The 25250-nt window shown below is 44.0% G+C and overlaps 1 protein-coding gene across 1 annotated transcript; it reads right to left on the bottom strand.

Annotated features, from left to right (window-relative positions):
• Positions 1 to 2957: 2957 nt before the first annotated feature.
• On the bottom strand, positions 2958 to 22667 carry LOC115468114 (shootin-1-like). Its single transcript, XM_030199639.1, has 11 exons — positions 22516 to 22667; positions 19152 to 19231; positions 17935 to 18022; positions 12740 to 12828; positions 12416 to 12551; positions 11796 to 11907; positions 11596 to 11693; positions 10935 to 11029; positions 4799 to 4910; positions 4567 to 4687; positions 2958 to 3498 (listed from the first exon to the last, which is right to left on the bottom strand). Exons 1-11 carry the CDS (start codon positions 22574 to 22576, stop codon positions 3204 to 3206), a joined length of 1287 nt encoding a protein of 428 aa, XP_030055499.1. The 5' UTR covers positions 22577 to 22667; the 3' UTR covers positions 2958 to 3203.
• Between the last annotated feature and the right edge of the window lie 2583 nt (positions 22668 to 25250).

The following is a 25250-nucleotide window of genomic DNA, read 5'->3' as shown; positions in this document are numbered from 1 at the left end:
CAGCAAAATTGTGACAGATTGTCCCTTTGTACAGATATTCTTTATAGCAGATGAATGAGCATTAAAGTCAACTTGAGTAAGCTTGCTCTCTCCTGGGAGCCAGCATATTTTTCTATTTCCAAATAAAGCAATGACTCAATTCCTGCCTCTTCAGGTGACATCGTAGCCTGACCTCCTTTTTATCACTCTCCTGTGCAGTTCTGGCTCACCTCTCCATCTCTACCTAATTTTTCCCCCTTCTAGTACTTAGCCTCTGCCTCGTGTTAATATTTGTCTGGATTCCTAGTTTCTTTTTGTATCAGCCCTTTACTTGAGCTCTCCTCTGTTTTCTCTGCTGCTTCTTTTCAAACCCCCTCCCCTCTCTCTCTCTCTACCACAGTTTTGCTCTGTTACCTTCTGCAGACTCCCTTTCTTCTAAAACTCTCAGCTAAGTCTCTCCTCTCTTTTTCTACAAAGTCTTCAGTTGTGTTAAGATGCGAGTGATAACTTTTGCTCTGTGAATTAGGAAACTTAGGGGGTCTTTTACTAAGGGATGATAGTGTTTTCAGCACACACTAATGTTGAGGGCATGCTAAATGTTAGTGATACCCACTAGGACGCCTTGGTAAGAGAGGCCCTCAGTTTGCATCAGTTGCTTTTTGAAGATCTTCCTCTGGAATCTTTCTTTTCCCTCCACTTTTTGAGGTGTCCTTTGAATGCTTTGATAGTTTATAGGATAATGCTAGCAGTACATTACCTCTTCTATTAACAGGAGTCCACTTAAAAAGGTTAGGAGGCTTACGAATATTACATTGCCTTGAAAAGCTGCAGTTGAGCTGTTGGTGGCACTCGCATTGGTCTTGTCAAATTTAGGACAACCTCTTGGCTGTTAAGTGCAGCAGTGTTTTTTTTTTTTTTAATTTCCAACTTAATTACCATTGATCCAGCACCACAGTTTTTTTTCACCCGAGGCAGGCTGCCTGAACTGCTGAAACAATGCTGTGTCTGATCTTTCTGGTGCTTGTTTAACCTAGTGTGAGATTGCATCTGCTTACTGGAAGTAGTTTGGTCATCCCCTACTTGTTTCTCAGCGTTTTAATACTACGAGTCGTTTCCCCATTTCCTCTTGTTGCGCATACAGTGGGGGCACCAGATGAAGGTATTCAGCAAGACCTGGAGAGAATTCCCTTTCAGTTGCTGCTACTAATGTTATGCTGTGCTCCCTTTGATGCAGGGTAGGGGCTGTAAGCATAGAGGTGCTCTATTCTTCTCTCCCTCCCTCCCCCATCACTACACCACATGTGTGCCATCTCCTCCTACCTTTATCAATATGTAAAAGTTTGTGTATGTAGAATTATGCATCCAGAGGAACAGGCAGAACCCCCCCCCCCCCCCCCCCCCCTCTTCAAACTAGTACTTGAGCAAGATGTTGAAGTATAGAAGAACATAGAGTCACTCTATCCCATACATGCAGTGGCGTTCCTAGGGAGGCAGACACCCAGGGCGGCGCCGCACCCCCCCCCCCCAATGCAGCGTGGACCCCCTGCCCCTGGTGCACGCCGCTGGGGGGGGGTGCCGCAGCATGCGCCTGCTCAGAGTTCCCTGACTTCGCGCGTTCGCTGCAGCTCCCTTGCTCTGACCCGGAACAGGAAGTAACCTGTTCCAGGGCAGAGGGAGCTGCAGCGAACGCGTGAAGTCAGGGAACTCTGAGCAGGCGCGTGCTGCGGCACCCCCCAGCGGTGTGAACCCGGGGCGGACCGCCCCCCCCCCCCCCCTTGGTACGCCACTGCATACATGCCATGTTGCAATGTTAGAACTAGGAGGATCCCCACTAGCATGTTCTAACAGCAGGAAATTTATGTGCATAGACTCCTCCCCCTACTCAGTGAGCACATCATCCTCCTCTGCAATATACAGAGTACAAGCATGCTTGCTAGTAGACATGCATGCAGTTGTCTACTGTTAACATGTCAGTTTTCACCTAGTAAAGTTGAGAAAAGCCAAAACTGAATTCTAATTACCCATAAAACCTATGCAAAATAGGGTTAAGAAGTATGACCAACATGCACCTAAGGTGCCAGTTTTTTGTTTTTTTTTTTTTTTGGGGGGGGGGGGGGCCCACCTACTCTTCCCAATCCAATGTCATAAAATCAGGGGGCCTGATACTCAACCAGAGGGAGATTGCCCGCATAAATGCCACTGTCAGTGCCGGGCTGTTTCCAGTAACCAGAATTGAATATCTACCATTTTTTTCCCCATCAGTTTTAGTTTAATTAGCTATATGAATATTCAAGTGCTGGCCGGTTAAGTTAATAGTAGGCAACGATAGGACTGCTATTTATACAGTCCACAATTTGGTTGCTAAACTTAGCTAGCCAATGCGTAAATATTTGTGGATAGCCAACTATGTTGTATGATATACCCGGTTAGCTACTATGCACTAACTGAATATAACCAGCTCTCTTGGTGAATAGAGATTAGCTGGCCAACACTATCTAACCAGCCAGGAGCTGTTGCTGGCTGGTTCCATAGCCCTGAATTGGGGTGGGGGAGGCTAGACTACCTAATGCAAGCATAAACCATCTCTTGAAAACAAAAACAAAAAAAAAGGCAGCAGATTCTGTAAAACTGTTTATTGTTTAAAAAACATTGCATACTTTGTTACATACATATGAGGAAAGGTACATGAAGTAAAACACGCTTTGCAAAGCTTAAAAACAGGTGCTATTGTGCTAGACTATCTTTATCTGGAGGTTTGTACTGGCCTATAACCCATGAATAAGGCTGGAGAAGTACAGATTAGAAAAGTTCACACCAGCAGCTCCACTCTACGGTAAGGATTTAACTTTTGTCAAGAAAGCCTCAATTAATGGAAAATGGAGGGCAATTCCCCCCCCCCCCACACACACACACACAGAGGGGAAGGCCTCCACCACCTCAGTAACTCTCTCCAAGCTTTCTTCATCTTTGAAATCAGGGACCCGCAACCCCCCCCCCCCCTTTCTTACAGAGGTTATAGGAGTTCTGCGAGAACAACGAGAGAATACAGGAAGGTTAACGCTGGGGTTTGCCTCATGACAAGCCATACAGCTGTCATACTTATAAAAATTAAAAGTCTGCTCCAAGAAGGCCTAGTCAAGGGGCAGCAGGTGGTGAGCAGCTCATCCTGACGTGTGCCTATAGGTTCATTGACAACAGAACATGACCACTCTTACATTCTCTGATTAATAGACAAGCAAGTCCATGCTAACTGTAGAAGATGTTGCACATGGCTCCAACACATCTATTTCCTGGTCTGAGGTGGTCTTTACAAGCCCTTCTATGCAGTTCTTGTTACTGGGCCCCTGGATGTCTGCCATACTGCAAGGCAGCTGGCCACGGTCTATACTCTTCCTCCATGGCTGTGGGAGCTCAGAGTTGTGGAAACTGACAGAACAGGCCTTCTTATCTTCGGAGTCACAGGTCACAGTAGTGCTACTTTGAGTGTTATCAGTACTGCTCTCAGACTTTCCCACTTTCCTATGGTGAAAGCAAAATGAGGTCAACTTCCAATCCAAAAGCAAAAGCACTTAACCTGAGCCATCCCTTTATTTAAGAAGGTGATCAGTTTACATTCAGGTTTAGAGAAGTGGAAGCCCCCACCCAAGCAGCCTTGCAAAACTGCTTTAAAGTGAAAGTTCTTGGAATAATATTGGGATTTGTCTTTTTTTTTTTTCCATCGTACACTAATCTGTAACTCAAAGGACTAATCAGGTCTTATTTTAGACCATCTGCTTATACCTTTCTTGTTCAAAGACCATCTGCTTCTACCCTTTTTTCAAATGTTACTTCTATTTTTAAATTAAAGACTTAGGTCTTATTTTAGCCAGTCTGCTTATACCCTTGTTCAAATGTTAACTGTTCCACGCAGATTATTGCACTGTACACCATCTGAATTTAACTTTCAAGTTACCAGGTAAATTGCAATTGATTCAGAACATTGCCATTAGGCTGCTTTTCAGTCTTAAGAAATATGATATTTCACTAGATAGAACTAGGTTGCACTGGCTTCTGGTGCAGAGAATACTCTGTAAATCACTTGATTTTTTTTTTTTGTTTTGTTTTATCAGGCTATTTATAGCCTTACTTCTTCCTTAATTACCGAGCTGGTCTGTTTCCCTTGGCAGATTTTCTGAGGAGTTACATAACTTGCTGATACTACTACTTCCAATAGGTTTTGAAGGTTTGTTAAGATAGTTAAAAGACCATCTTTTCAGAGTTTGATACAATATTAGAATGTACTCCAAATAAGTATTACAGTTATTTTCTTTTCTTAAGAAAATTACGACATTTAATGTTTATTCAATGATGAAGTTTTAATTGAATGTCATACTGGAGTATATCTATTTTGTTTATTCTGGATTGTTTGAGATGATGTAAACTGCACTGGACCCATCAGGGGCCGGTGATGGTATATAAACTATATTGGTATGCCAACCAGAACATGAAGAATCATTCCCCTAGTTGGGAGAGTCACACCCCATGCTTCAGAACAGAAATTTGAAAAAACATTCTCCATCCGCTGACCCTGCCTTGTTGCTTCCTTACCTCAGACTGAGGTTCTTGTAGTCCAAAAAGTGTTCTTGATCTCTGCACTCTTCAGGACCTGCATCTCCTTGCATTTGTCCTTGGTCTGGAGAACAGCTGCGTGAAACTTCCAAAGATACATCTGCAAAATTGATGGAGATAAGTCAGCCTTAGCCTCAGAAAGAGTCTCAATATTGCCCCTTAAAACAGAAGTACAAGAGGTGGGAATCATGCCTTCCAGTTCAGTCCATACCAGGTTGAAGGCTCTTGGCTCCTTCTTGTGCCTCTTGTTGACCTCTCTCTTGGATACACTCTCTCATGTCTGGAGATGATACAGGATGTGTGTCACATGGTGATAAGGTAGCCTGTTTTTAATCAAAAACAAATTTTAGGGATATAGGTATACCTACACACATATATAACCACCATTATGCGCTTTATTCTTTAAAAAGGGGGCCACCTTAGACCCCATCATCAACCTGGTGCCAAACTTGTGTTGGTCCAAGGTTCTTGAAAAGGTAGCATTCTTGCCATTAACCTCTTTCAGAAAGAATCCTTGCCTCCCATCCTGGACAATCAGGTTTCAGATATCACAGCACTGAAACCAGACTTATTGGACTTATTGATCACATCTGCCCTTGGTTTAGCCGGTACTGTTACAATGGTTCTCTTCCTTTCCGACTTGGTTACCAGTATCTTTGTATTTAGTATAATTTTTTTCTCTGTTGTCTTGTATTTTGTTATGGCTCACATTCCTATCGTAGCTCCCTTACAACTCCGTTCATTAAATGGCCACTAGATGGTTTTACCTGATCCAAAACAGGCCTGAAGGTATAAGGCCTTTTTTCACTGCCCCTGGCCACAAATGGATTCACAAAACCTGCTTTTGGGGTCAGAATGTAAGTAAGTTCTCTAAAAGGTACAGCATTATTCTGTCCCTTTGGGGAGGGGGGGGGGGGGTATGTCAACATTTTATTTTGTTGCAATCATGGGGTCACTGATCTAAACCCTGCCTGCAGCTCTTGCAGACAGGCATCAGTCTTCATTAATCTGGGCAAAAGCTACAAGTCTTCCGGCTGTTTTGCCTAATTGGAATGGGTAGGCCTTCTCTGTTGCATTTCACCTACTGTCCTAACTCAGATTCAAGAAACCTCAGTGTTTAACATTATAAGTCTTAAGAGTTACCATATATCCTCTTAAGACACGTCCTCTGGGATTTTTAATTTTTAGGGCAATGTCCTCTTTTATGTGCCTATGACCAACACATCTATCCACATGAGAGAAATCACCTCTGACTTATTAGTCAATGGGGGTGCTAAAGAGAAAGGCTTTGCAGATCTCGTTTCCTTGCTGATTTACACTGTGAAAGGAAATTTGTCATGCAAAGAACACATGTATCTCAGAAGCCAGCCAAAGTTGATAAGTACGCTTGGGCTCAGACTCAAATCTGGAATTTCTTGAAAAGTAGATTTACAGTACAGCAGTAGACAGTCACTGATGTGTGTTCATTAACTAAAGGCTATGATTAAATACTGCTTTAGCAAAGGCAGCAATCGCCTATTTTTTGTCTCCACAAATATGGTAACCCTAGGAAGTCTTAAATTATAAGCTATGGCTAAAGTCTGAATGCCCAACATGGCCCTTTTCAGCCACCACCCCCATGTTTTAAGGGATGACAAATAGTAGCTGGCTGTTGGGATCCTTGTGAGAACAAAGCAACCTGGAGCAAAGGCAAGGACCAGGTCTAGAGAAACCAGCTGGTGTAAAGTACCCAAGGCCAGTTAGCTGTGGCAGGTAATAAGGGGAAGGAGGAGAAGACTAGGAAAAAAAAAGTGTGTGTGTGTGTGGGGGGGGGGGGGGGGGGGGGTGCAAGGCCATTTAATGGTAGACAGGGGAAAATGTAGCAGAAAAAGTCTAGCAGCAAAAGCCAGTTAAGGAACCCCTCCCCCAAAACAAACTATTAGGTGGGGGGGGGGGGGGGGGGAAGCAGGTGAAGAACTTGTTTACAGCTATGTGGGCATCAACAACCCACCAGCTTAAATAAGGGCACTCAGGCACTTTTGGCCTGGAGCTAGCAATGCAAAATTGCTCCCTAATATTCAGACTAAAAGTTAATAGTCTGGGATGTGTTTGAAAGCTGGAGCTTGTTTTAAATGCAAAAATTGCTCCCTAGATCAAATCAATCATCTGGGATATGTTTGAAAGAAAATTTGTAGGAAGAGCACAAGGTAGTTATCTTGCCCCTCCCATGCAGGACAAACAGGCTGTCTCCTGGAGAATGGTTTTTGTTAGGAGATTAACTATTTACTGCAACTTTCTATAGTAGACCACATACAGTAGTTACTGTAAAACTTGTCAGCCGAGGTCTGGATGGAGGAATAGAACCTCTCCCCAGCTGCTGTTTTGGCATCATTTGTTTTGTAGGTCCAGGGCAGCCTCCATTAAACAATCCATGTATTTTCTAGCCCTCTTAGGTTTTTTGGGGACCTTCTGGAGCCTGTAGGATTCACACCAATAGTGACATAGTAGATGACGGCAGAAAAAGACCTGCACAGTCCATCCAGTCTGCCCAACAAGATAAACTCATGTGCTACTTTTTGTGTACTTACCTTGATTTGTATCTGCCATTTTCAGGGCACAGACAGTAGAACTCTGCCCAGCACTAGCCCCGCCTCTGCCACCCAAGCTCTAGTAAATACAAATAGCCATTCCTCTCCCTCTCTATAGCCCTGAAGTTCAAAGGTAAACGCGGTCGCTAGAGGCAGGATTCACACCAATACTTCCAGCTGGTGCTGGTCCTGTCACTCAGCTTTGGGTACTTTGAAGCATATGATGTACGAGTGCCCTTGTTTACAGGGCTGAAGTAGAGATGTTCTTTTGTGTTCTGTCCATTGTTAAAATCATCTGATGTTTTATTAGAAATGGCTGCTCTGGCTATTAAGCTTATTCTGGTTCACTGGAAGGATCTGTTCTGCTTTGAATGGTGGAATTGTGTTTGTACTACTTACAGATCTGAGCCACATTTTGCAAAACAAATTGAAGTGTTTTTGATAAATTGCTGCAGATGTGGAAGCCTGTTAGAGACTGAAATACTTAGGCTTCCCTCTGCTTTATTGCTGTTCTACCTTGGAGTCTGTACAGGATGCATCCATGCTGTCATGAGGATGTTTATTTTTGGTATGTTATAAGGTTGTGCTTCATAACATTCTGTTTTGCTTTTTTTCTGCATATATAATAAATGACATATTTGGAAAAGGGTACTTGTGCCAGTGAAAAGGATGTAAAGCTACAGACTCCCCCCCCCCCCCCCCCCCCCCCCCCACCCCAGATGCAGAAACCAACTTTTGACTGAGCTGTAGGGTTACCAATGGTTGAATGCTGGTTCTATAGGCTGAGCAATGCAGAAAGGACTTCTGAATGAGTTTAAACACCTGTGCACAAGACAGCTGCAAGTTGTATTAAAACGTATGCCGATGAGCTACTTTAGATATTCTGTAATATATGTTACATTTTGCTCTGTACTACAATGTCCACTGAGAGTTCTATGCAGTGCACAAAGTCAGAAGAGGTAGGACAACTCCTAGACATACGTCAAATATCCAGTTATTACCAAGCCGCCAAATTCTGAAACACTCTACTGACACCAATGCTCATCAACTGCTATGCTGAATTCCATAAAGCCTCAAAATCCGTTCTATACAGGAAATACATATTACCAAACTCCTCGTAAATCTGGTTCTCCAACATCTTTTTAAATATGTCCAGTGTCAAACTGAAGTCCTTTTCCTTGCATCTATATATTAGACTGACTTAGCCACCTACTAACCTGCTCTGTAATTTGCTATGAAACTTGTCTTCCCAATGCAATCTTGTTGAATTCTCTTTAATCCACTCCGAACCTCTCAAGGTGTGAGCAGACTATAAGCACCTGGTAAAGATTAAGGTAGATCATGTTTTAATAAGCGTTCTTAAATGCTGAATATTGAGAAATTTGTTGACTATTCAGCAGCAATGAATTCCACTAGTGTGGCAATGTTCTATTCAACAGGGTTTTGTTATTTCACACCCCTTGCACTAGTGCATTTAACAAAGGTAATCTGCATCCTGATGCAGAGGTCCACTGGAAAAAAAATGGATTAAGTTGTAGATATAGAGGAGCATAACCAGAGGATGTCACCCACTTTTGACACATGCACAACGTTGAGATTTACCATGAAGTCCTGGGATAGTGAAGAAAATTGTGCAGACAGGATTTTCTTATCTCACATTTACAAGTGCTGGTTTTGTCTTAAGCAAACTGAAAAAAGCCTATGCAACTTTTAAAGGCAGTATTGAGTAACAAACGTGTGCGTCTGACATTGATAGCACATATCACCTGTTCTTCTGTGCCTAAATGCAAACCTCTCAAAAATTTAGAGTGGAAACAAATTTGAACAAGGCTTATATTTTAGGTACAGAAAAATAAGTGCCGCTTCTGTCGACTTTTTGGTTTGGACATGAACACAAAGAAAAAAAAAACTGCGCTGTGAAACCTTGTTCACATGCCTCAGACATACTGGGGAGAAAAAAAAAAAAAAAAAAAAAAAGCTAAATCCAGTTACCACCTTTCCCTGCCATATCCCCATGAAGTCAACACCACAAACTTCAACATAACATAACAGCACACTGTGTCAGACCAAGGGTCCATCTAGCCCAGTATCCAGTTTTCAACAGTGGCCAAGTACCTGGCAGAAATCCAAATAGTAGTAAGATTCCATGCTCACAATCCTGGGGCAAACAGTAGTTTCCCCGATGTCTCTCAATTCAGGGGCGTAGCCAGACTTCAGCGGGAGGGGGGTCCAGAGCCTGAGGTGAAGGGGCACATTTTAGTCCCCACCCCAGTGGGGCCTACATCCCCTCCCCTATTTTTGACACACACCCCCCCCCCCCCGCCAGCGACTGGTTGGCAGTTGGGGGGGGGGGGTCGGGTCGAGAGGGTCGTGGGCAGGGGGGGGCCAGGGCCAAATCTATGGGGACCCATGCCCCCACGTACCTATGCCACTGTCTCAATCACATCAATTACAGACTAAACTTTTCCAAACTTTTTTTTTTTTTAAAGCCAAATATACTTATCACATCCTCTAGCAAGGAGTTCCAGAGCTTAACTATTCTTTGGGTGAAAATTTCACCTAGTTTTAAAAGTACTTCCATGTAATTTCATCGAGTGTCCCGTGGTTTTTGTACTTTTTGAAAGTGAAAACAAAAAACAAACACTGATTCATATTTACTCATTCTACACCACTCAGGATTTTGTAGACCTTAATCATGCTCTCCCCCCACCCCCTCAGCTATCTCTTTTCCAAGCTGAAGAGCCCTAACCTCTTTAGCCTTTCCTCTTATATACAAGAGGAGTTCCAGACCCTTTATCATTTTGGTCGCTCTTCTTTGAGGAAAAGACCACCACAAGTACACTTATTAGCACAGTTTTGCTGGCACTGGGCAAGCTAGGAGTAAGTACCCTTTTCCCTGCCAAACAGGTAGAGTTGAAGAAGGGGTGGGAGAACTAGGTAACCTTGAGGAAAAGATGGGTAGGGATGTTTGGGCAAGCACTTTTGAGTGGGGAGCAGCATCAGCACTTAGATGACACTATCACGAGATGTTGAGGGAATCTGGGCATATTTGTGTCACTGGGGCAAATCAGGGGTAAAAGTTTGGACTTACTGCTGTTGTGATGGCAGCACAGGATCTGAGTGGGCTTGTATCTAATGATTACAATTTGAATAGCCTTTATATCTGGGGAGATGCAGTGGGACCATCCATGTCTTTGCAGGTGAGGGTTTGGTCAGGCTTATTTTAAGGGTGTCCTAAAGGTGCTAGTGCCGACCTCATTGTCAGCTTCTGTTCTCCGTCCACCCCCTTTCTTGTTAACTCCATTTCCCTATAGTTTTGTTTCTAGTCATTTCCCTCTTCACTGACTATTTTCCCCCCTTCAGCCGTCCTTTATTCCACATGCCTCCCCCAGTATTCTGATACCCAATGTCCATAGGGCTAGATTAATGTTGTGGAAAGCATGAAAGAACATAGGCCTTGCGCCTCTCAATAAGTACCTTTGAGCAGTGGCGTTCCTGGACTCGATGGCACCCAGGGCGGAGCGCCAATGCGCCGCCCCTCCCCCCTGGGTGCACACCGCGGCGCAAGCCTGCTCGTCCGAGTTCGCTAAACTTTGTTTGTTCACTGCAGCTCCCTCTGCCCCGGAACAGGAAGTAACCTATTCCGGGGCAGAGGGAGCTGCAGCGAATGAAGTTTAGCGAATTTGGAGGAGCAGGTGTGCACCGTGGCACCCCTCAGCAGCGTGCAACGCCCCCACCGCTCCCCCCCCCCTTGGTATGCCACTGCCTTTGAGAACTCACCTTTTTGCAAGGGGTGACTGGTTTCAGTGGAACACCATGACGTATCATTTGCAGAATCTCAGTCATGGCATGCTGCTTCAGGTGGTAGGAACCGCCTGGAAAGTTAAATTAAATCCTACTCTTAGAACCAAGAAAAAAAAAAAAATAAAGTCAACCAGAATACTCTCCTGTATGGAGACTCCTACCATGGCTTCAAAAACAAAATTTTAACAAAGTTGTTCTGTGACCCACTCCTCTGAACTTACTATATGGGGGGGGGGGGGGTGCGTGTGGTACGTGTGTGTTATCTGCTCTGCATCTAGGTATTGAAGGCTGGTTATACCCATAAAAGAGGGAGAACCCTAGATGCTGCCCAGTGTGTGTGTTATGGTTAGTTTAATAGGTGGAGAACCACTCTGGGCAAGTCACTTAATCCTTCATTGTCCTAGATGGAAAGACTTGGATTGTGAACCCACCTGATAGGGACAGAGAAAGTAGCTGCATAATTTATACAAAATAGAATGCTTTGGTAATACCACAGAAAAGTGGTACCTCAAAATCAATGACACTAGACAGACTGACGGAAGCATTTTTAGGTGATGAGTAGCTGACATCCCCTCGCCTCAGAATATCCCTGAAGCCTGTCACACCTTGGGGTATGCCAGAAGTCACCAATACGCACCACTCACAGTTGTGAGACTGTCCTCTTCTCCATAGCCCCTTGAGATTTGTAATGTATTCCACAGACTCAAAGGCCTCTGAGTCACTAAGACGTGTGACCTGATGAATAGCAAGGAAAACATCAAAAGGTGAGAACCCTCTCTGATCCTCCCAACACCTGCCCTGGCAGCAGTCCAAGGTACATAAAAAAAACGGTCTTACCTTATGGAGCCAGCAGCTGGTGGCAATGGTGATAGTAAAGGTGGAGTCCCTGAAGATAAGGAACCTGGAGATGGATTCTCCGCTTGCTGTAGACGTTTCTGTAAAATAGCCACTGGGGGGGGGGGGGGGGGGGGAGAAGAGAAACTTCCAAGAGTCAGGACAATGGTTATATTTATGTACACATTTACTCATTGCCCACCCAGAAATATTCTGAAAAGTACATGTTCCAAAAACCCCCTCAAAATTAACATTTAGGTATGGTAGGTAGTAAACAACTTAAATTACTACTACTATAAAACTATAAAAAAAAAAAAAAAAAAAGTTAGCAATGGGCTGCCATTGGATGTCATTAAATCAAAATGAAGCAAAAAAAAGCCCATGCATTCATGTTTGATCTTAACAGTACATACAATGTGCACTTTTAACCCAATAGGCCACAAAGTGTCATGCATGAGCAAGCCAGTGGGGCAACAGCACACATTTTTAGATATCTCAGAAGACCCCACACACACATTCCCAGAAATATGAAAGGAAAATTTTGGCTGCCCACTCCTACTGAAAAGGGGAGCTAAATCCAAACTCCTTTCACCTAATCCACCCTGTGTACTCCAGGGTCTTACTCTCATGCTTCAGGTCTCTGATGCTCTGTTCTGCTTTCTGCACTCTTCCCTCCGCTTGTCTTTTCTCCTTCAGAGACTGCTCCAACTCCTGCTTCAGCTTGTCACAGAATGTGCTCTGGGAACCAGAATCTTTCACCTTCAAGACGGGAGGACAACAAAAGCTACATTCCTCAAACAGGTTTGGTACAACACTGAATCATCCAAGGCAAAAATCTGAGCCTCAGTTCCACAAATGCACCTTCTGCAATCCTTATTCCTCATTCCTCTGCTGAAACCTTAACATAGCTTTACCAGCACAGCTAATGCTGCCCGTCTTTCCAGTACCTTTGCACACATGAAGTCTTCCAGCTCATGAATGCGGCTGGTCAGCTCCTTGTTTCTCTTCAGAGACCAGTTCAGCTCTTCTTCGATATCTGCAAGAGATAGACCTGAATTTATATTTAAAATGGACAAGTGTATTGCAGTGTGCAGAAAGTGTTCTGCCAACCTAGACGGCAAGTGACTACTTGCCCTTCTGTTGCCACATCATGTGTGGATGCGCCTTACTGTTGGGCATTTTTTTTTTTTTTTTTTTAAACATCTCCACCTGTCTATAAGCAATTTGTCATAGTACTACTAAGATAAACTGCCTACCATGAAACAGCAGTGCATCTAGCCCACTGCCAGGGACCAAATGTCTATCCTCGTTTCCATCCTCCCATTTCTCTGCGTCTCTATCAGGTCATTCCTCGTCCTTATTGGACCTTTGCCATTCTTACATTTTGCCACCAAGAATTCTCCCTGCATCGGCCTTCCTTCCCTTAATTTGCCCCACCAAAACTCACTCCCCCTCTTCTGTATGTCACAGTATAAATTCTTACCTGCTTCTTACCCCACCTCCAAAATAAGCTTGCCTGCTATTCTTTAGCCACTTTCGTTCATCTGTACATGCCTGCACCTTCCATCTCTACTACTGCTCTTTGCCTGTTCTTTATTTGCTATACTGCTTCTCAGAAGTGACAAAACAGTTTACAACCAAACATTTATTTTTTTACTTAGATTTTGCTCTCACCTTTTCAGTAGTAGCTCAAGGTAAGTTACATTCAGGTACACTGGATATTTCTCTGTCCCTGGAGGGCTCACAATCTAAATTTGTACCTGAGGCAATAGAGGGTTAAGTGACTTGCCCTGGGTCACAAGGAGCAGCAGTGGGATTTGAACCAGCCACCTCTTGATGTCAAGACCAGTGCTCTAACCACTAGGCCACTACTCCACTTTATGTAGAAAACAAAAGGAATTTCATCAAAGCAGAGGTCAGTGACATAAGAAAAATAAACTGAGCAAAGACAGTAGTCAAAACCAAAAGGGTAATCCACGATTGCAAATCCAGTCCCCTACCTTGAACTTGATGAGCAGCTAACCACTCATTTATCTTTCTCTCTCCCCCCCCCCCCCCACCCCCTTGGATGCAGAAAAGAAAGTGGGTCTTTTTGCTGCCAGAGTTCATCTCAAGCTATCAAACTTGTTCCGACTTTACATGGGCACTTCTTGTGCTAATCATGAACATAATTAGATCTGTACTCCAAAACTGCATGAGTTTTTAAAACTCAATGCTACCATAGAACAGCAGCAGGAGAACCAAGTCTGAGGGTGGCTCCTGCTCCTCTCTGAGTATAAAGCCATGTACACATGCACTTGAGAACCGCAGTGATCACATTTATTAGCCTACAGTGCACTGCAACTGGTTCAATTCCCGTTCATCTAATGGACAATTGGTCTAATGACCTCTCATCTAAAGTGCACAATGGCTAATGCTATAATTGGCCTAAAGAACATAAGCAGATTCATACAAGTTCAAGAGTAATATCTTTTCCAGATTAAACCCTTAAAAAGTACAAAGTTGGCTAAATAGTAGATCTGCTCTATGCCACAGATGAAAATCTAGAGTGAGAGCACATGGGAAGATCTGCTCTTCATGACATTCTAATTTTTTTCAGTTATGTTGATTGCCTTAATGCACTTAGGTTAGCTTTCCACTTCTTGGTGCTCCTTCTGCAATTCAGTTAAAAACAAGCACAGCCAATCTTCAATGCCAAGATTCAACTGTATTCTGGTTGGTGGCTCACCCAGCTCAACATGAGCATTATCTGACCAAATTGGAAGGGAACAACTGATGTCATCAGATCTACTGGTCTATTACATCACAACTAAATGAGGTCATCTGCTTCTGCAGGAAGTTCTTGTACCAGCTCAAGTCAAGCTGGTGTTAATTCAGTTATAGAAGTGCCAGAGCTGTGAACTACCAAATTTCAATGCCAAAATCCTTTTCAGTTGCATACCTATTTCCCCCAAGTCCCTATCCCACTGATTCTATTAAAACAAATTGCACACACACGTAAACAATTTGTGCATGTAATTTGTAAGCCAATTAGTGCTAATTGACTTAAACATTTACTAGTATTAAATTTATTTGGAACTTATGCACATAAATTTAGTTGTGGGATCTGTGCCTAAAATTTAGATGTGGCCCAATAAAGGGGGCGTGGAAATGGGAGTTCATGGGCATGGTTTTGAGTTACTTGTGCAATTATAGAACGGTGCTCTCCACATAAGTGGGGGCATTTGCACATGACCTCTCTGCTTAAGTGTTAATTCCAGGGCTTTTTTTTTTTTTTTTGAGGGGGTACTGAGTACCAGTACCTTTTCCATTTTGTCTGCCAAAATTGACCCATGGTCCCCAAGTTTTAATGAAAGAGCTCAGGCTCTACACACCAATTCTGCCTTCTAAGATTCTGTGACTGGTTGCAGGGGCCTGGCTATTGTGGGGTGGGTCCCTCAGTGATCACCGACCCCTGAAGGGTGGCCTGGCATTTGAGTACCGGCACCTTTTTTGCTAGAAAAAAAATGCACTGTTTAATTCCATAAACTGCACTGAACTGACATGTTTTATAGAATACTTAAGTGGATTTTTTTCAGTGCTAAGTTTTTTTTTTAGATGCCATATATAGCCCTATATCTTCCTGAATGCTTTATCCCAGATGAGACAGCCATTATGAGTTCTGGTAATGCTTCCCAAGGAGTTACGGTCATCTTTTTGCTTCTATCAAGGCCAACTGGAGCATGAATAGAACACAATCAAGTAAAACATGGTGGAAACTGTTTTTGAAAAGTACCATCCCATCTAGTACCAAGCCTTGCTTGCTTTCAAACATTAGCAACCATCGTAAAGGAAGGGACTTATCACATCCAGCATCCTAATTCTTAAGAAAAAAAAAGGTTCTCATTAAAAAAAAAAAAAAATGAAGTGTGAATGCTGGAGAATAGTCAAGCCTGCCAGTGTAGATGGTTCTGTATGGTGGTCTTTATGGACTTGTTCAAGACACTCATTGGAAGATGAAGCTGTTAAGTGTTGCTTGGACCACTTCTGCTAGCTTGTCATTACTGCTTGTGCACTTCTTTATGGCTGCCTTCACTTAGTCAGTTTCTGGTTGGTTCACATTATAGATCATCCAATGTGTCTTTCTGCAATTGTCTGCTGTTGACAAACTAGAGACCGACACCATTGACATCAGAATCTATCATGTCCAGATATTTTTATAGTTTGCTTGTGTTGGAGATATAACAGGTAGCCTTTGGCAACCAGTTTTTCCCAAATCACAAACGCCATTTCTTCGTTTTACAATGTGCAGAAAATTACACGTTATAAAAACGGTGAGCAAAAGCACTGGCCATGTTATACCTTGGTTGCAGTTTACTGCGTCATAAGATTTAACACATCTTGTTATTACCAACCACTTTAAATACCAAAGAACTGCTAATGTCCTTTGAAGGAAGGACTACTGAGTACCATTCTCACAGGCATAATATGTCTGCTGCATCTCTAACATTAGGCTACTTATCCTTTAGACATTTGAAATTAAATAAAATCTGTCTAAGATGTCAGTCCATTTATTAGCCAAAACGTAGCATTGGACTAAGTGCTATTAGACCAATTGTCCTCTTGATGAAGTGACTAGACAAACTGTACAAAACCCATTAGCCTAGAGATAATTAAGCTCTGCATCAACATGGAACCAGTTAGCAGTTTATCGCCACATCCTGACTCCTGTTGCTGTTCATAGGCTAATAGGGGAAGAATCATTTGTCTTGACCCCCAAGGGTTCTCTCTCGATAGTCCTATGTTCCCATGACTTCTCTATTGCATGAGGTTACTCAAGAACTGGAATTTAATAGCAACATTGACATCATTAAATGGAAGTAAGCAAGTCATGACTGAGCTAGTGTCATTAGTTTTCCATCACACCAAGCCTCACCCGATGATTTTAGGCTTTCAGGAGGATCCTACTAAGCAGTGTGCCCTATAGAAAGGGTCACACTAGGCTATGCAGACTGAAGGACTATACCATCTTTGCTGGAGCACCCCATAGGGATATTACAGCAAGTTACTCAAATCTAAATGAACCTCTATCAACTGGATGGACTGTCAGCACAGAAGTGCTTCCTTCCTGTTAATGATCTTTGAAGTGTATTGTTACAGAATAGAAATTTAAGGTGAAAGAAAGGTATTCCACTCTTCCTGTCTAAGGAAAGTTATCAATGTGCCTCCAAACCAAGGTCCAGCTACCCTTGATTGAACCAGATGATCCATCTAGGATGCCAGAATGTCCGAGGGTGGGGGACACACCCTCAAAGCCTGTAAGCGCCTTTGGAACCATGCATCCACTTTAAAAGAAAGGGAAAGTGATTTGATAAACTGCTTTGATTGTAAGCACAGAAAGGCAGTATACATATTATATGCAGGTACTTATTTTATACCTGGGGCTATGAAGGGTTAAATGACTTGCCCAGAGTCAAGGAGCTGCAGTGGGGATCTAACCCTTCAACCTTGGTTTTCAGGCCACTCCACTAACCATTAAGCTACTCCTCCACAGCACAGCACCTACAAGTATTAAAAAGGAGGAGACACTCCCTCCCCATAAACTGGTACTTAACTGCTGTTCTCATGCAGAATGTGTTTTAATGGTTGTTGTGCCAGCATGGAATAAGGAAGCATGGAACTGCCACCATTAACTAGGGGGAGGAGAAAATGGACATTTAACCGGCAGAGGAGATGGGTGGTAGAGAAAATGCAGAAAGAGGCTGCAGAAAAAGGGTACTGAAAGTAAAGCAAAGACTGGGGATGTTGGCGTGCTGGCCAGATGTGGAAGACAGGAGGATGCTGGACCTTAGGCAAAGTTTAAGTACATAAGGCTGGCAGAGTGAAGGGAGAAAAGGGGGGAGATTCTGTGCCACAGCCTTTCCAAGAAGATTGGTGTGTAAGGGGAGTGCACAAAGTGGCCTTAAATCAACATTCACCTTGCAACATTCAAAATCATAAAAGGAGTGTGTAAGATATCCATCTTCTGCATAGGCCTTACAGATGAAGAATACAAAGGAATGTTCGTATTAGCCACATGTTAAAAGCACAGAACTACAACATCCCTCCCCCTCCTGTAAGCTACAAAACCACCAGTCAGAATCAGAGACCTAGGAGAACTCACCCTGGACTGGCTTCTCATATGACAGGTTCCATTTTGTAGATGGGTCTCTGGAAGGAAGATCCAGTCTGTAGCTCAAGATATCATCAACCTGGATAAAGGACAGTAAAAGCCACCAGGGATTGAAAGTCAATATAACCAGCTCATTACCTCTGCACTTCCCATTGACCACATACTAAAACTAGACTCCCATTTAGAGGGAGAAGGACCACGGAACAAATGCTTCCCTGCACTGGCATAGCTTTGGGTGGTACAAGCCCACCCTGAGTGGCCCATTTAAAAAGTTTGTGGCAGCCACCTCACTCTGCTCTCTCCTTCACCCCCCCCCCCCCCCCAGCATCCCACCTCCCTCTATCTCAGCATCTTCACCCACTGCCAGCATCAGCCCCTCAGGCTTCTCTGCCACATCCCACTCTTGGCATCACTTCCTGTTTTCTGGATGCAGCAGAGGTTAAGCCTGTGGGGCCAGCACAGGCAACAATGTGTCACACTGCACCAGCGAAGACGCTGTGTGTGTAGGGGGGGGGGGGGTTGAAGTCCCTCCCCATCCTAACTGGGCCCACCCAAAATGATAGTCTATGACACTGGCTGGTACTTATCTGTACCTGAAGGCAAGTTCACTTTTAGTTCAAGCTCTTCTCAAAAGTTCATTCTAGTTCCCTTTCTCTTCCCCAGGTACATTGGTGGGACAGTGTGGGAGAAGACTGCACTCAAATTGCAAACATCTTTTGTGAGGGGCTCAAAAGGAGAACGAGTCAGAGGGAAAAGGATCCAAAAGACTACCCTGGCTGCCCACCCCACATCCAAACAGACCCTGGACAGGGACCGACAGTACTGAAATTTGCAGAACAAATACGTCTACAAACATGGGCCAGCTACATACTAATGCAAGTAACATGTTGCTAGCAAGCAGTATGGGAGGGGAGAAAAGGGTGGTCACAGAGCAACTCACTCCATGTCACAGAAAAACATTTATGGTGTTAAACATGTGCTGGCATCCCCACAGTGAGAAGGCTCTCAGGTGGTCTCTGGCGACACCTGGTGGCCACATAGCTCTTTCAAATAAGAGTGACTTGCAGAACTAGAGGCAACAACTCAGACACTCAATGCAGTTTACACAAAGTGGGAGCGGGGGTAAGGGTAAAAGAACAGGAACCAGATATAATACAGTCACACCAAGCTACAATCAATGCCTGTCCCCAATGGTCCTTCCTTCTTACCCGAGGGTCCTCTGCTAATGAAGTAGCACACTTGGTGTTATTCTCCAGCACCTGCTGCTTGTCATCTGTCCCCAGCTGATCTAGAAATCATGCACCAAAAAGTTTATTTTTCAGAAAAAGAAAATCTAGTATTTACTTTTGAAAGAAAGAACCTGTTTTGCTGGGTCTCAATTTCTAAAGCAGTTTTAAAGCAAAGATATGAGCCAGGTGACTTTTCCAAGTTCTTCTCCTCCTGCCCTATCACATAATTGGTTAGGTTAGACAGGATAATTACACAAATCATTGTGCACCACCCCCACCCGATCCGAACAAACCCTGGACAGTAGGAACCTATTTTATGTCACAGAAAAACAGTTATGGTCAGATGACTATGCTGGAATGAACATCAGTATTTGTACTGGGTGCCAGGCATGAGCTGCCTAGTCCTGCACCCCATCTGTTCATTTCAGAGCCAACCTTCCTTTTAGCCCACACAGACCTGCTGTTCGCCTGTTCTATCCTGCCATAAATCCTTTAGTAGCACAAAATATCACTCTTGATACCCAGGCACTAGAAGCTCAAGCGTGACTGCTCCTGCTTCACTGTCATAGGAAGCACCCTGTCATTCACATAGACCTTGGGCTGCCACATCAAAGTCATATACTGAACACATTTTCAAAGGGGTAGTCTCATAGAAACAGGACGGCAGAAAAAGGCCATATGACCCATCCAGTCTGCCCATCCTCTAACGCCTAATTCTTCCTGTTCCTAAGCGATCCCACATGCTTATCCCATGCCTTTTAAATTCTGGAACAGTTTGACTCCACAACCTCCACCGGGAGGCCATTCCACGCCTCCACCACCCTTTCTGTGAAATAATACTTCCTTAGGTTACTCCTAAGCCTGTTCCCTCTTAACTTTATCATATGCCCCCTCATTCCAGAGCTCTCCTTCATTTGAAAAAGGCTCTCTTCCTGTACATAAATGCTCTTGAGATATTTAAACATCTCTGTGTCTTCTCTCTCCCTCCTCTCTTCCAACATATACATGTTGAGGAGTTTAAGTTCAAACTGAGGAGTTTAAGATGTTCCCTGCCTCATTTTTTTCCCTTTTTACATCCAGAATGCAGGCTACAAGATCAGCTAAAGTCCTAAAATACCACCCATCTCTAATGTGCCACACTGCTTTAATGTTTCCAATATTCTTAGTCCGTCTCCTCATGGAAGTCCTGCACCTCAGGTTCCAAAAAGGGAAGATCCTTGAACAATCCACATAAGAATAGCCGTACTGGGTCAGACCAATGGTCCATCTAGCACAGTATCCTTCTTCCAACAGTGACCAATCCAGGTCACAAATACCTGGCAGAAACCCAAATAGTAGCAACATTCTATGCTACCAATCCCAGGGCAAGCAGTGGCTTCCCCTATGCCCATCTCAATAACAGATTATAGACTTTTCCTCCAGGAACTTGTATCTGGGTTTAAAACAAAAAAAGGTTTCGACAACTACCATTACCATATCCTACGGCAACGAGTTCCAGAACTTAACTATTTCCTTTTATTTTAAAAGTATTGCCAAGCAATTTAATCAAGTGTCCCCTGGTCTCTGTATTTTTTTTGAATATGTGAAACATTGATTCACCTCCATCCACACAGGATTTTCTAGACCTCAATCACATCCCCCCTCAGCCATCCCTTTTCCATGCTGAAGAGCCCTAATTTTTTTAGCCTATCCTCATAAGGGAGCAGTTCCATCCCCTCTTATTTTGGTCGCTCTTCGAGCCTTTTCTAATTCCACTATACGTTTGAGATACGGCGACCAGAACTGAACATAATACTTGTGTGAGGTCACACTATGGAATGATATGAGGCATTATAATATTTTTGGTCTATTTTGCATCCCTTTCTCCTAAGAAATTCTTAGCATCCTGGTTGCTTTTTTTGTCCACCGCCACATACTTGGCAAATCTCAGTGTAATGTCTACAACAACACCTAGGTCTTGTTCCCTATAAAAAATAACACTTGAAGAGTTGTGTTGTTCACATCTGGAATTCAACTGTCTATACAGAAGTTGAAACAGCTTGTGTGGTCTGAGATTGACACACACAAGTCAGATTTAGTCCCACACAGGTCTGGTAAAAATCCTGTGTAATATAAAGACATATAGAATCTCTAAAAGAAACACTTTTTGCCCAATAAAAAGAAAAATAATAGCAACAGGCTTGAGGTCCTAATTTGTTCACAACTTACCACCAGTGAGGTTTCTTCTTGTCATGGTACATACAAAATAAACCCTATTTGGGAACACAAGATAGACCAGTATGCCTACAAAGTCACCATTCCTGTAGGTGTGATATCACTAAACTGGACTTTTTTTTCAGGGGAGTGGGGAGGGACGGCTCAAGTATAAGGTGAAACTAACCTGCTTTCCCCCTCCTCCCCAAACCTACTACTAACTTTGTCCCACTATAACAGGATTGTTCACCTGTCGTTAAGCATTTCAGCAATACTTACACAGTATGAGAGAGACCAGGGCAGGGCAGACAGAAATGGAAAAGTCATGCAGAACTCTAGCTATTCGGATTTTGCTCATAACTCCCCAGTAGTAGCTCAAAGTGAGTTACTTCAGGTACACTGGGTATTACACTAGTGAGCACAGCCTCCGCCTTGCATTGAACTAGGATCCTCTGTAGTCTGCTAGTCACCATTACATTACCGGAATGAAACACTTCATAGTGTACCCTGTTCTAGAATTATAGCACCTCACCTATTTATATGAAGCACCACCATAAAACAGGGCAGGATTAACCTTTTAAATGAGCCATAGGCAAAGAGCAGTTTGGGCATCCCCCATTATAGACCTTGTAGAAGTCCTACAAATGAGGACCTGCATGGTTTTGACTGCAGAGGAGAACCACCAGAGGAAGAAGTAGCAGATGAGAAATGCTATTCACCAATTCCTTTTGTAGGCTGGAGAATAACACACAGGGGGTTAGATAAAAATTTCAAAAAAAGAACAGAGTTAAGAAAATTTGACCAGTTAATACTTTTTCTAGAGCTCCCAAGTTAGTGGTTTTGTTATAGGCATCATAAATCATTTAGTCCATCATATAGGCAAGTATAGCCAATAGGAAGCTCTCATGAAGTTTAGAGATAATAGAAATACTGAAGATTCAGTGAAAAATTGTTATACCATTACCAGGGGAGGGGCAACCGCATAAAGTCATACAAATTCTGAGGAGTCCACTAGGTAATACCGAAAACAATTTTCTAGTCTGAAGAAGAAAATACCCATGTCATTCAAGTAATAAGGATAATCATACCCACCCCCACCGAGAGACTAAGTGCTCTTAAAGCCACAAAATCACCATAATTAATGAATAACCTGCTAAAGGACAGCAAAATGTACTGCTGAAACAGCTCCAGATCTTGTCAGAGGTTGGCATGACGATTATAACGTAAACTCTTTCGGCTCTACTGCAACTTCCTCCCCCTTTTCACTCAAACGACAAAACCTAGTACGAGGTGCCCCCCCTCTCCTCTGTCTCTATCAATGCAATTCACAGCTGCTCGTTATTAAGCGCCATCTGATCACACTCTGATACAACAAGGCTGGGGGTTGGGTCTGACAGCTCCAGTCGAGAAACAGTGATTGTAAACGTGGTCTTTGATGTTCCGAAACACTCGAACTTTGCACTTACACGAATCCCAAGGTTATCCTTGTAAAGAAGCATATTATTAAGGAAAGGATGTTAATAACGGATTGGGTTCAATGTGTTGATGGCTCAGCTATTTAAGCCTGGGCTTGAGGCTGGCGCCATGAATTGGGAGTCGGATGCAGGGTCGTCTGTAATGGGAGAGTAACTGGTTATTGTCGTTAAATGTAATTTGTGTACGTGCTCAGAAAAAGGCAAAAAAAAAAAAAAGTAGAAACACGTTTGTTAAATAAAAAATATAAATATTCAAATCATGTCTTGCTCTTTTTATGCTTCATTTTGTTAAGATCACGTTTAATTTTTGTCTTGTTCAATTATGATAATTATAATAATAATAATGATGGCTGGGGGTAGAAGCTAGAGGCAGCCTGGACCAGCAAAGGGGGGAATGGATTTAGAGCTAGCACTGAGGTAACTAATCTGGCCCCAGTTACCCCATTACACGCATGAAAATGGAGTTTGGATTACTAGAAGAAGGAAAGGGAAGGTGGATTTGATATACCACTTTCTGTGGTTACAATCAAAGTGGTTCACATATTATTTATAAGTAACTTATTTTGTACCTGGGGTAATGGAGGATTAAGTGATTTGCCCAGATTCAGAGGGAGCTATACTGGGAATTGTACCGGTTCCCCTGGATTTCAGGCTGCTGTCCTGACCACTAGGTTAATGCCCCACTCCCTACAAAATGACATCTCCATTCATTCCATAAACGTATAAATCCAGGCCTCATCAGTTATAACTTCAGAGATGGGGGACCCTCACCTCCATAACCCCCCCCCCCCATATCTTTTTACCCCACTTAAATACATTATTACAAAATGAGTAAGATCAATGAATATGGTATAACACAAGGCCACGAATTCTTTATTGTATAACTAGCCGTTAAGCCCGTAAAAACAGGTGAGATTTCCAGCTACCCTCCTCGCCGCCGCTCCTTCCCCCCTCCGTGCCGGGCCCCCTGCACTGACCTGACAGTGCCTCTCCACATGGAGGTGAGAGGCGCTGTCAGGTCAGTGCAGGGGGCCCGATGCAGAAGAGGGCAGGAGTGATGGGGGGGAGGGTGGAGGTTGGTGCGTGCGATGTTCGTTTCCAGGCGGCAGCGTCCGACAGTGACTCCGACTCCGTTTCCCTCTCTGTTCCGCCCTCTGATGTCATCACGTCTTGACGCGAGGGCGGAACAGAGAGGGAAGTCTCTACTGCGCATTTGCAGGTGAGTCGGTCACTTGCTGTTTATATGTTTGATATTATGCAACCCACAATGAAACAGAGACTTAACCCAAGTGACACAAAATATTGTCAAGAAATCATTTCCTCCCCTGACTACTCGCCCTCTCAGCAAAGTGGTATGACATTACATAGTCCCACCTTAGCCAGCATGGACCTCCGTGCCTTATTTGAACCTGGTCACCTGACACAAACATTTAATTTTCAGCTCATCCCCTATGAGCACGAGACCCAGAAGCTCGGGTTGCTGCCCGCTGCGACAAAGGCTTCCAAACCTCCAACCACAACCCAAGTCCCTGGAGCCCCTTCTTACACCAGGAGAGGGAAGGAAAGCCACCTCCGAGGAGAAGGAAAAGCCCTGCAACTCAGAGGCAATCTTTTAAATTCTGAACTCCATTCACCCGCCTCACCATGGGACACCCAACCGTAGCCTCCAATCCCTGAAAGCTCCAGCTTGGCTTACCTTCAAACTGGCCAATGGCAAGCCAAGCTGGCCGTCCCTGTCCCCACCCAACCTTGCCCTCCCCCCCATTGCCCCGTCTCCCTGGACAGCAAAATGGGGGATGGGGCCTGAAATACCTTCATTTAATGGGCACCCTCTAGATAAATTCTTGGGCTATCCGATTCTTTAGAAAACACATACAGTATAAAACCTGAACATCCTAAGACTGATATTTATGTGATCAAAGCAGGGGGCATACCTATGAGGAGCCAGAGGGGCCTGGGCCCCTGCAAATTTCATCCGGGCCCCTGGTTTGTCTGGCGGGGGTCTCCAACCCCCACCAGCCGAAGCCTTCTTCAGCTCCAGTCTCCGGTACAGCCGCGTTCGCTGCCCTGCTCTTCTTTCTTCTTGCTTCTCCTGTGCATGCTGACGCTCCTTTACGTGAAACTGAGAAGGAGTGTCAGAGTGCACAGGAGGAGCAAGAAGAAAGAAGAGCAGGGCAGCGAGCGCGGCTGCGCTGGAGACCGGCGCTGAAGAAGGCTTCAGTTGGAGGGGGTTGGGGACCCCCTCCAGCAAAGGTATTTGTTATTGTGGGGGGAATGACGAGGCAGTGGGGGGAAGCGGCAAGGAGGTGAGGCAAGGCGATAGGGGGACAAGGAGGTGAAGTGGGGGGGGAGTGGCAGGCCAGCACTCAAAATGTGTCCCCAACCTCGGGCTCTGACCCCCTCCCACCGT

Source organism: Microcaecilia unicolor, chromosome 4, assembly GCF_901765095.1.
Source record: "Microcaecilia unicolor chromosome 4, aMicUni1.1, whole genome shotgun sequence".
NCBI lineage: Eukaryota > Metazoa > Chordata > Amphibia > Gymnophiona > Siphonopidae > Microcaecilia > Microcaecilia unicolor.
Note: the sequence above shows the minus strand (reverse complement) of the source record. Positions and strands in the feature narration are given on the sequence as shown.